Source organism: Gavia stellata, chromosome 3 (assembly GCF_030936135.1).
Source record: "Gavia stellata isolate bGavSte3 chromosome 3, bGavSte3.hap2, whole genome shotgun sequence".
NCBI lineage: Eukaryota > Metazoa > Chordata > Aves > Gaviiformes > Gaviidae > Gavia > Gavia stellata.
The window spans coordinates 89932571-89945467 of NC_082596.1; the positions used below are offsets into that span (position 1 = coordinate 89932571).

Here is a 12897-nt window from a genome sequence, read left to right on the forward strand (position 1 = left end):
TGTGTGAATATATAAAGACTCTGAAGCCTGCGCTGAAAACAAAAGGCAACCCCATTTACTAGCTGTTTGATGTCTAGTCTTAGAAAATGGTTTAAGAACATAGAAATTAAAAGGAAAGCATTCTCCTAATCTCTGTCTCTGTATTTGCAGGTACTCTGTAGATCGACATACTGATATGGACAGAGTATTCAACATCAATTCAGGAAATGGTTCAATATTTACTTCAAAACTCCTTGACCGGGAAACACTGCTATGGCACAACATTACAGTAATAGCAGCAGAGATCAGTAAGTCAAACCTAAATACCACTGCTATCCCTGATGTAATGAATTTAGTCTTCTAGCTGAGCGTGTGAAAAGCACGGCTGGACAGATGTCAGGTTATATGGGTAGTACACTCAATACTAATGGAGAAGCGGAAATTCGGCAAGAGGTTGTCTGCAGTTTTGCATTTCCTAGGGACACAGTTCATGAAGAGGTAACTTAGCTGAGCAGGGAGGAAAGGTAACAATTCTGTGTTTTCTAATCAGTAACAGCCATTTTTAATTTTGAATGTGATTGTTGAATTCTGAAATTGGCACGTGGTAAGCAAGATGGTTTAAAGCCAAACTGCATTCCATGGTTGAATTCAGTCTGATCCAGACTGAATATAGCACAGGCTGGATGTTTTCAAGTAAGACTAAGGTGGCTGGGCTGAGCTAGGTGCCCAGATCTTAATCAGTTTTAAGGATTTCCATTTTTAACTTCTTTCACATCCTTTGAATTATGAGCTATGGTTACAAATCAATCTGTCACTTAGTTTAGGATTGCTCAGAAGAATTAATCTTGTGATAATACTAGGCATGTTGAATTTAGGAGCAGAAATGTCAGGGATCTAGATCACAGAATCACAGAATCACTAAGGTTGGAAAAGACCTGTAAGATCATCAAGTCCAACCATCAACCCAACACCACCATGCCCACTAAACCATGTCCCACAATGCCACGTCCACACATTCATTGAACACCTCCAGTGAGGGTGACTCCACCACCTCCCTGGGCAGCCTGTTCCAATGCTTAACCACTCTCTCAGTAAAGAAATTTTTCCTAATAGTGAGTCTAAACCTCCCCTGGTGCAACTTGAGGCCATCTCCTCTTGTTCTGTCGCTAGTCACTTGAGAGAAGAGGCCAACACCCACCTCTCTGCAACCTCCTTTCACGTAATTGTAGAGAGCAATAAGGTCTCCCCTCAGCCTCCTCTTCTCCAGACTGAACAACCCCAGTTCCCTCAGCTGCTCCTCATAAGACTTCTGCTCCAGACCCCTCACCAGCTTCGTTGAGTTGCTGGACTGTGTCCGGAGAAGGGCAATGTCCTTCTTGTAGTGAGGGGCCCAAAACTGAACACAGTATTCGAGGTGCAGCCTCACCAGCACCGAGTACAGGGGCACGATGACCTCCCTACTCCTGCTGGGCACACTATTGCTGATACAGGCCAGGATGCCGTTAGCCTTCTTGATAAGGACATGTATGCTAGGTTGCCTTAATAAACAATCATCTTTATTTTAATACATTAACTGTAAGTATGTGACATGCTCAAATATTAGGGAACACAATTCTATTCGCTTTTGCAGCGTCACAGTGCCTATGATTGTGAAGCATGGTGGAATGGTAGATAGATCTAATATAAACACCAGTTCTATGACTGTCACAAAGTCTTTGCGCAACTCAGAAGCTAAATGGCACTTTTTTTTTTTTAAACATAGTCTGAGGCAATATAAACTCCACTTATGTTATGCGCATGTGTATATGGCTCAATCAGCTGCTGAATGGTGAGAAGCGTGTAACTAAGCAGTACTTGACTCCAGTTTTTTTTATTCTGTAGGTCTTTTTAAAACTGAAAACTGATGTGAAACAATACTAGTGAGCCAAGCAGATGGGGTTATGTAAGAGTAGTGGGCTAGAACCTACAGGAATTATGTTTCTTAATAGTTTTCTCCCTCTCTGGAAATTTTGCACCTTTTAATGCGAGGTATGTGGTTTCAGCATACCAAACACTGACTTCTGGCTGACTGTTAATCAGGTGTTTGTGTTTCTATTAAGTCTTTGAAGGAGTAATCTAGGGTCAAGAGTTGTACACTACAGACTGAGCTCCTGGGTAGAGGAGGAAGGGAAAAATAAACACCTAAAAAGGAAAGAATAGCAAGAACATTTAGGAAGCACACTTGTATTGATCCCAGCAGAGCTGAAATAATATACAGTATAGAAGATTGTATACTTTCTGAAAACCAAGTTAGCATCTATATGAAATATTCATTTTGTTCCCTGCCTTCTCCCCTAAGGACAGACGTTCTACTGGGCCAAACCCTCTCAACTAAACCTTTTGTGTCTGACACAGGCTTCTGTCTTAATTACCATTCCTTTTTAGTCTGAATCCTTCCAGGCTGCAACAAGCTACTTCCCAGGCTGTGCTTGACAGAGCCTAGACCAAATTTGGCATAACTGGGGTAGATGCCTTCCAAAGGCAATTTTCTTTGTAGAAATGCAGCTACTGTTTAAACAAGCCTTGGTCTGATCCAGGCTACCTCACCAATTTTAAACTGGACTGGAAAGCACCACTGCTTAATGCTCCTAGTTAAAACCAGTAACTTCTAGCAAGGCAAGATAAAGTCCCATTCCACTAAATTCCAGCTAATCACTAATTGCTCTCAGTGACATACCATCACATCAAACTCCAGGTATACTTCAGTCAAATTACAGGCAGGATGCGTATTCAGATGGATGGGTGCTCCCTTTGATATTAAAAAAGTAAAAAAAAGAAAATTATAAAGTCATAAAGAGAAACACCTTTCAGTGATGACTGTTCTTTATTTCATTTTACAGTAGAAAATAAATTAAAATACAGAAGTTGTTTTATCTTTAATTGTCTAGAATTGTCAGTAAGTATAGATAGCTCCATTTTTTAATGTTCTTCTTTTTCACGAGTATAAGCTGCAGTTGCTCAGCAGCCCGGAGAATCATGCTGTGAATGCTGCAAACCAATAGTTGTTGAAACACTGGGTCAGTACATCTGCCATAGTCAGAAGGCAAACTGGCAATAAAACTCAGTATACAGGGCTACTGATTCTCAGCTGCAGTATTACAGCTGATTTACCAGAGAGAGTTCCCAGAGTATTTTTTAGATATTCTTTACTTAACACTTAAGGGTAAATCAAATATTGGTAGGACTTTGAGGCTGTATTCAGAAAAAAAAAATAACAGTTTGGTTGATGGCTCAACCACTATAGAGATGAATAGATTTAAGCAGTTCGTTGAGTCCGTGGAGCTTTTTTGGAAATAGAGCCCAGCAGTAATTAACAGATAATGCAAACAAATTAACCTATATCAATTAATTTATAAATATGACTTGAACGATGACCAAAAAGACTTAAAAATCTACACATATATTTCAATTTACATTTCCATTAAATCAGAAAAAAGGCCCGTGTACCTAGAGCATAAAGTTTTTGTGAAGCTTCTATTTATTACAGTATCATTTTAAATTTTGAGATTCTTAAGCACCTAGAAGTAAAATGAAAATATGTAGTACATGGTTCAAAAAGTAGGAAAGAAAACAATTGTAATTCTTGAGAGAAGAAACACATTTGCCAATATATTTGAATGTATTTGTTATACAGGTATGCCCTTTTAAAATAGTCTTGCCTATAGTCCTGTGACTTCAAATGAGTACTTTTGATTTCTGCCTATTATAAAAATTCAACATTTGTATTGATGTATTTTAGCATAGAATTCAGCCTAGTCTATATTATACATAAACTGTTATTTTATACATTGAATGAATTTAGCCCAATGGTTCATATTAGAAAGTGGTTTATGCTTAATGGAATCATATTAACTTCAATGGGACTGTGGAGCTTTAAAGCACAATATTTTGTCCAAATGACTGAGCTCTGTAATAAAAATATACAGTGCCAATTTTGGAGAAGGCATTTTCAAAACACAGTAATAGGACTTTTATTAAAGCCTAACTCAACAAGCTCCTATAATGAATGCTTGTAGAAGCATACAGAGTCTTAGATCTGCTATATTTTATTACACTATTTTTTCACTTGAATCTTAGGTTAAAATGCATTAATAAACTATATTAACATGGGTAGGAAATTAACATAGCAAAACTTGTTGTTAGCCCTCATGAAAGGGAGGGGGAAGGTATTTATTTTAAGTGAAACCAATTTCAATCACACTCATTCCCTCATAGATTTCACTCTCTCACATTCCCACACCCACATACTCCCAGGCACTGAGGTAGGTATGTCTGAGTGACCTGTCCTAGATAATTTTTTGTGTGATATGGAGCACAAAGGACACAGAACAAGTCCTGGTAATGTCTCTTGGTTTCCTTTTGATTGATGATGACAAATTGGTTTGGGGGCAGGTCTTGTACCTTTTAGGAGTCAATGGTTGTTATGATGTGCCTTTTTGCCTCAGCATTTGCCTATTTCACCATTCATGGCTCCTAGGCAAGCTTGCTGCCTGTTGCCTTTCTTCCTTATTTTGTGTATCATCTTCATGACTAAAGCCTGTCTCTCCCCAACAGGAAAAGGAATGGTCCAATAGGACCAATAGTCCAACAGCAAAAGGAACGGTCTATAGAATGTGGTGCATTTTCAAATGTTTTCATTTTTATCTGGAAAGATGACAATATTTTCATCAGTATTTTATGCTCAGGAATATCCTTGTCAAATTCAGTCTCTTGGCACTATACAGTCCTTAGAGGGAAAAAAGGTGTTTACATACGGGGATCTGCAGATTCTATATAGTGCTTATGTTCTTCAGCTCATACATTTTAGTGTTAACTCTAGAATATCAGCCAAATAAATTCACAACAGATTAGAAAATATCTGTCATCACAGCCAGTTACTACTTATAGAACATAATGGTAATCATGTTAGCTTAAGGAACTGTGTCACCAGATTTGTAGGGGACAGAGTATTATATATAACAGCTGGAGAGGAAAAACAATGCTCAATACCATCTTCATGATGCTTCAGTCTTCCTGTTTCAGAGTTAAGGAAGGGAATATGTTCTAGAAACTTTGTTGCCACCAAACTGTATCAGTTAGGTTAATAAATAGATTTCATTTAATTCCAGTATTACATTTTACATATATATATATATATATATAAAACACACATACGTTCATAACGTACATGGAGTGTTCAAAGGAATTTGTAAATCCTGGACTCCTACCTAATCTTAACTGTATAGCTTACACAGAATCAGAGTAATGATAACATAGCACAATTTTGTGGAATTCACCCCATAACACATTCCCCAGAAATCAACAGAATGTAAGTGGAGTGTTGTGAGAATAATTAAGGCAATGAGCCCCTAAGTCTGTCCTTTTCTTCTCCTGCACTGAGTCAGTAGTTGGGATAAATAAAATCTCTGTTCTTTCTGGTTTTATCATTTCAGACAACCCAAAACAAAGCAGCCGTGTCCCAGTGTTCATTAAGGTTTTGGATGTAAATGACAACGCTCCAGAGTTTGCCATGTTTTACGAGACCTTCGTCTGTGAAAATGCTAAGGCAGAACAGGTTTGTTGTCTGTTTGTACTAAGAAAATATTCCAAATTAATTTTTTCTACGACTCTTGCATCACCTCATCAAGAGGTATACTTTGCATTGCATCAAACTGTTGGTTTTGCAAAATTAAACTAAACAGTGGCTGCACAGATTACACTTAGTATTCTTGCAGCTAATGTGACAGTGTGTTTTACACTGTTGTTTTCTGTGCTGCACCTTGTTATTCCTGATTCATTTCCATTCTGTGATTCTCTTCTTTATTCAGGCACCTTCACTGTCCCCTTCAAAAACAGTTTCAGGTCCGTAACTGTTACAGGTCCTGTCTGTGATGTAACTGTTTCCTGCCAGATAACTCTCATTCTACCAGTCCTATTACTAAATGGTTCAAAGTAGCAGATAATTTGGAATACTCAGCCAAACAATTACTGTGACATGAGATTTGGGTAGATAAGTATACGGTCAGTTTGGACTGTCTTACCTTTCATCTCTATTGCTTGTCACATGCAAAGTTTTCCTACCCGTCTGGAGTGGCATCAACCCAAGCCTGTTCTTGAATTCAACATGATTTTCCTGCCAAATTTCAAATTCATTATGTTACTGGCTGATGGTATGGGATACAACACATGGTGATACTATACAGCATCAGCAGCACATGGATCACTTTTCTTAAGCTCGCCATAGCATCATCAGCTGCCTTAAGCAGAAGAAAAAAAATGAATACAATAAGATTGCTTTACAATCCTAGAGTATATCAATAAGTTTAAGGTCCACTGACTTGAAGATAATTTTGTTCTTATTGTTTCAGCTGATACAAACATTAAGTGCTGTTGATAAAGATGATTCTTACAGTGGACATCAGTTTTCATTCTCCTTAGCTCCTGAGGCAGCCAGCAGCTCAAACTTTACACTACAGGACAACAGAGGTGAATTTCTAGGAAGACTTTTCTTTATTATCTCAGCCTTGCTTTCAGTCTTCAGATGAAGATTTAATGCATGCTTTGTGTTTCCAGACAACACAGCAGGGATTTTCACCCGAAAAACCAGATATAACCGGCATGAAATGAGTACCTACTTCTTGCCAGTGGTAATATCAGACAATGACTACCCTATCCAGAGCAGCACTGAAACGGTGACTATTCGAGTATGTGCTTGTGACCATCGAGGAAAGATGCTGTCCTGTAATGCAGAAGCCTTGATTCATCCTACTGGTCTTAGCACTGGGGCTCTTATTGCCATTCTTCTCTGTATCATTATATTACTCGGTAAGTAGCTCAGAGGCATTTTGTTCCTTTCATGGTCATTTTGCATTGCTACAAGTGATTATACCAAGGCTAGGACAAGAGCAAATCAAAGACATCCTTGTCTTATCCTACATTTGTATTATTGTATTTCCTCCTTTGAGGGCTGCTACAGATATGGTGTATAGAACACATCCTATGTAAGCTTAGTTATGTAAAAGTTAGCAATGTCCAAGCAAGAGGAGACAGCTGGGCTTCGCCCTCCGGTCAATGAAAAGAGACAGGCACCTGTAGAGAGATATTCATCCCATTCCCTTATGGGTATCTGAAGTGGACCATACTAATCAACCTCTGCAAGTGTCTGTCTCATCTCTTTCTGTTGACCATAGAAGGAGGCCAGGTAATTCAGTTTTAAACAATGAACTTCCCTGGTCTAAACTGAGGATAAACAAGTATCAGTGCTACAGCACTTACAGGTGGTCGACATTTATATTTTTATGAAAATAAGGACAGTTTGCAACATCTCTCACATTCCTCTCACTCAGGTTCCACCCCTCTTGTAGAGCAGACATTATCGGTCCCTCAGCCATTAGCCATAGTCTATTCATCTGGGGAGAACTGTACAATACAACACAGGCAGTTCTCAGGAAGACGTTATTAGTCACCTTTAGTATCTGGCCAGGAAAGAAGGGAGTCAGACCAATTTTATAGAAGTAGGGTCAAGCATGGGAGAAAATGATTCCTCAGTGATTCCACTTCTTTCTACTGTACTTGTATCTTCCTTGGACATGCTCATCACCACTGCAGAATCATCCTGATCTTTACTATTAACAAAATTTCCCTCTCCAGTGATGAGTCAAAGACCATGCTGTGATTCTCAGACTCTAACAGCATAGTCATGGCTTGCCCAAATAAGCATTATCACATTTTCAGAAAAGATTCCCACAATAACAATCTTACCCTTAAATTGCAATTAAATTCATTTTTCAAAACATGGTATCATTGCCTTTAAGGGCTGAGCTCACTTTGTATCAAGTTTCTTACCAGAAAAAGAAATCTAATGCTGCAGCTAGCCTTGCACTCGTTAGTACAACTGTGCTCATTAATATCAATCTGACATTAAACGATTTCCTGTTTTATGTCAATCGAAAATAATTGATTCTATGTGCTAAGCAGCACTTTATGTCAATTACTGCCCACACCACCATGCACCATAAGCAGATTTTCAATTAACTCAGGTATATAATTTTCTATTTTCAGGCTGGTTGCAGGGTTTGCATGTGCAACCACTACCGAGTGAAAAACAATACTATGGGCAGACCTGAACCACAACTTAAAGTTTAGCAGCAACAAAAAGTGCCTGTAAATTGCTAGGTTTATTTGCAGTTTGAGTAAGTCTAGTGGCTTATCAGGAGGCCTCAGATACTGCTAAACACTGACATGCAAATAAAGGTGATGTACTTTAACATATAACTTCTAATGGGTTTTTTTGCCTGCAAGTTTAGCACAAAATAAGAAAACCCAAGTATCGGAGATGTGACATAATTGTCAAAGTCTCATCCTTGCATATTCTGTGTAACACCTTTTTTGTTAATAAGACACTTCAGCAATCCTTCCATGTAAAAACTATCATGCGTATGCTTTCTCAGATCATTCTACCAGTCGCTATTCAGGAAGCCCATTCAAAATTGATGCTGTGTTTTTGAAGTTCTCCAAAATTTTCTCCAGCTATCTCTGTTCTCTCACACAGTCCTTTCCCCAGTCGTCCCATGTAGTGTCATAGCTTTATGCTCTTAAGGAAGAGAATTCTCTCTTACTGCATTTTTGCACAGCAGCACAAAGAAGCATGACTCAGATTAGGACCCTTATGTGACACCATAAGTAAGTCCTCATCATTAGGGTGAGAGCCTGAAGCTTTCACCATCTGAACCAGCCCTCCTAATTCCTTCAGGTTCACCACCTCACTTCTTTCCTTTCAACTCGTATTAACAGATGTTCTCCCTTACTCACACTACTCCTATGGTAAAGACACAGCAGGAATTAGAGCATTTTCCTACTTTATTCTATCTTCTTAGGATCCTTCTGGAGTCAATGGAGAGAGAGAGTACGAGACTCTTCCACAACATGTTTGAGCTACAGATAGCATCTTGCTCTAAGCAATCCTGCAGGGGAGCCATTCATTTAAAAAAAAAAAAAAAAAAAAAAAAAAATCAGCTTTTTGTCTGTTGAAGGAAGCTGAGAAAGACAAGTTTCAATGGGCTAAAATTTTGGTTTGGGGATGTCCTTAGTCCTTGGCATTGCCCTTAACAGTGTTACAAATGAGGAAGGGACTGCCAAAACAAAAGTCTTTAAGAGTTACCATGCTTTGACTCACACATCATTTTAGAAACACAGCTGACATGAAAGATAATTTTGAACTACCTTATCACCTCATATCAATGAGTTTAGGCATTTTCTGATTTGCTTTGCTTTGTTATGAAAGAACTATAAAGACAGCAAGATGTATCTTTTCTCAGTTTGCACAGCAGACCTGAAATACTGGGCACTGTGGACCTCAGACTACGAAAGCAACAGTGATAGTAGTAATACATCCCCGCTCCTTGCTACTGTTCATTTGTAAATATTCAGTCATTTACCATCTCAAGGTAGAACACAACTAAGAAATCTGAAATTAGCTTCTAAAGGAAATAATGTGTTGAACACATCCCCTCTCACCCTCTGTGCCCATTTCTCCAACAGTACTGGGGATCATTATTGAGTAAAAATATTTAAATTTGGATCAGGGCAGGAAAGAGTTCCTGCCCTCCAAAGAAATGAAATATATATATACACACACACACACTTTAGAATTAAAGGCATAAAATTATCTGTTTGAGAAATCTCATGCCTTTGGCAGATTAAATAATGCCATTATCATATCTCATCAGCCTAAGTTGTAAGCCATGTACTTTTTTAAGGTGAAGTATGTTGTAAAAACATGCCAGTGAAGTTAATAAAACTTGGACTTTGTGCTGGCTGAAAATCCACTCCATATTCCAAGCTTTTTTACAGAGGAGGGTAGATTTACTTACGTCGAAATGCGGCTTTGCTAACCTATTATCATAGCCCAGTACATACTAGCCTTGTCCATAGCATAAGTTGCAGCTTATCCCAGGGGTTCAAGCTAAATGACACCTGATGTTACTTATTTTGGAGAAAGAGTTTCTCCCTTCCCAACTCTCATGAAACTAGCTCTGTTCTCAAGGCAACAAAATTGCTGTATGAGTGGGTAAAAATGTGCCTACTGACAGAAAGAAACTCCAGTTGGCTTCTTACAAGCTTGACGTCTCCTTTCTTCTAGTGCATATCCATGCCATTTCACCTCCCGAGGTACTCACAGGCAGCACAAGCACAGTCTGAAAACCTGACGTGTGCATTTGCAGTTTTGTAAAACACCATTTAAAACTTTGAATCGGAGGAGAGGCACAGCATTTCTTCTGGGTTTTAATGGAGTTAGGGATTAACCATTCCCTTTCTCTTCCCCTGTTATTTTTGTTTCCAGTTACAGTGGTGCTGTTTGCAGCACTGAGACGGCAGAGGAAAAAAGAGCCTTTGATTATTTCCAAAGAAGACATCAGAGACAACATTGTCAGTTACAACGATGAAGGCGGCGGAGAGGAAGACACCCAGGCATTTGATATCGGCACACTGAGGAATCCCGAAGCCATAGACGATAACAAATTACGCAGAGACATTCTGCCGGAAACACTTTTTATGCCACGGCGGACTGCAACAGCGCGAGATAACACGGATGTCAGAGATTTCATTAACCAAAGGTTAAAGGAAAACGATACAGATCCGACGGCACCCCCATATGACTCGTTAGCAACCTATGCGTACGAAGGTAATGGTTCTGTGGCCGAGTCCCTCAGCTCCTTGGAGTCGGTGACTACAGACGGAGATCAGGACTACGATTACCTCAGTGACTGGGGGCCTCGGTTTAAAAAGCTGGCAGATATGTATGGCGCAATGGACAGTGACAAAGACTCTTAATATGTTGCCTTTTTTTTTCCCCCCCCTTCCTCATTTTCAGAAACAGCATTGAGATATGTGAAGTGGCTATTTCTTTCTATTTCTCCGCAGCTGTGTGAAAGGGTTCTACCTGTTCGAATTGTCTAATGACTGCAGTCTGTGTGGATCAGCCGTCAGAAAACTTTTTCTAGTATCATTTTATGAGCTTCCAAGAGGCAAAATTCTTATTTTTTAGTGTATCCAGTTTACCAAGCCAATCTTACAGGCATGGCAGTAGTGGAGGGGAAAAAAAGGATCAGATGGGGAGCAATATTTTTACTTGTTCTGCTTATATTGTAAATTGGAGTATACCACTGTTTAAGCTCACTTGCTCTTTTTACTTGTATTCAGACTATTCAGCTCAGATGACTGCTCTGTCAATTGTGTATTGCACATCCCAATGTAATAAGGTACCCTAGTTTACCCTATGTATTATAGTCAAAAGTAGTGGTGATGGAATGAAGGTTTATTATACAAGTAGAGTAAGCTGAGAAAAAACATCAAACATGCATTTTACTCATGAGGAGGGTAGAAAGGCCTAACGGTCATTTAAATCTAAGTGTTTTTCTAGAACTCGCCATTGCCCCCAATGCACTGAATCATACTAACACACACATATATATAGTTCATTGACTGCTATGTATATATTCTTCTGACCTAGCATTGCTGGAGAGATGTGTGTGCGTGCATGTGCGTGCGGTCAGTAGCCCCAATATCTATTTCTTAGATGGTTTCCCAGTTCTAACCCAGACTTGCCTTGTGATACCGGGAAAGTCACCTAATCCAGCTCCAGATTAGATCATGACTTAGAGGAAGGAGCAGATCATAATCGTGCTTTTCTTCATATTTCTTCGGTCAGCCTCCACCTGCACATAAATTCAGTGATGGCCACTGCACTGGAGAGGTGGGAGTCAGGCTTTTCACATCCATCCACTTCTGCCTGTTCTCACGTGCAGGAGGGGAGTAGTAGCCTCAAGGTGACTGCCACACGTTGGGGCAAAAGGAACAACTGCAAAATAGGAAAGAGTGCTTATTTTGTCTTGACCTTCCCTGCCTGGATGCCCAAAGTGGCTTCCTGACTGACTCTTTGCCCAGTTTTGCTATCTGTAAAGTGGGGAAATAATGCCTACCTCATCAGGATATTGCAAGAATTATCTAAGTCATTTGGAAAATGCTTTAGAGATGAAAAATGCAAGCATTCTGCCAGAGGATGTAATTTCTCATGCTTTTGGGTGGTTTTCTTTTTTCTTTTCTCCAGATTCAAGCCCTGAATGCACAAGTAAGCAAGAATCAATTGTCATTCCAGTGGCCTGAAAAGTAGGGTTTATAACTACAACTAATTTTTTTAAATAAACTACTCAGCCAGGTTTGTTAAAGACTTCACCAAAAGGTAAAATTTTAATCACAAGTCTCTCTGTGTGTGTTTATCTGCTTTGCCAAGCTAAGTAATTTTTGTCCAGGGGCGGGGTGGGGGAAGATGCCATAGCCTCAGGCCAAAACAATTTTCTTTACAGCTTGTGCACCACTCAGTACTTCTGTTGGTTTGTCAGACGCATGCAGTTGCTGCTTTTCAAATCCAGCCATCTAGGAGAGGCTATCTGGAGATAACCCTAAGAGGCTGCCATGGGACGTATCCAATTCCAGGAGCTAAAAGCTGCCCTGTGTCCCGAAGTAGAGACACAGCCCATGGCACTATGCCAAGGAAAGAAGGAACAACTTTTTTTTTTTTTTAATACACCTCATACATAACTAATCTCATTTATTTCATTTTGAAACAGTATTTAATACCAGAATTACAGGCATGGATCCATTTTCCCCCTCCCCTGAATCTTAAGTGAATCAGTTTGAAAACTAAACAACAGCTCCAATCGACTCTAAAAATAAAGAGAGAAGGGAAAAAAGTTAATAAACAGAAAATTAAAAGGGATTAAAAATTAATCCCTGGAATTCATTACTCCTAGAGAATTAAATAAAGAGAGCAGTAGGATTCCCAAGCACAACGGCATAATTTCAGGTTTTGTGAACCAGCTCACGGTGAAGAGGATGAGC

At 39.3% G+C, this 12897-nt stretch overlaps 1 protein-coding gene across 3 annotated transcripts in view; it reads left to right on the forward strand.

Annotated features, from left to right (window-relative positions):
- LOC104258545 (cadherin-6) overlaps positions 1-10830 on the forward strand; it is a 46911-nt gene extending 36081 nt beyond the window's left edge. For 2 of the 3 annotated variants that reach the window (XM_059815691.1, XM_059815693.1), the window contains 5 exons: positions 151-287; positions 5451-5572; positions 6366-6483; positions 6571-6822; positions 10340-10830. In XM_059815691.1, coding sequence (XP_059671674.1) covers positions 151-287; positions 5451-5572; positions 6366-6483; positions 6571-6822; positions 10340-10830 — 1120 coding nt within the window. The remainder of the gene's footprint in view (positions 1-150; positions 288-5450; positions 5573-6365; positions 6484-6570; positions 6823-10339) is intronic. The other variant, XM_059815692.1, reaches the window with a different exon arrangement.
- The last annotated feature ends 2067 nt before the right edge of the window (positions 10831-12897 follow it).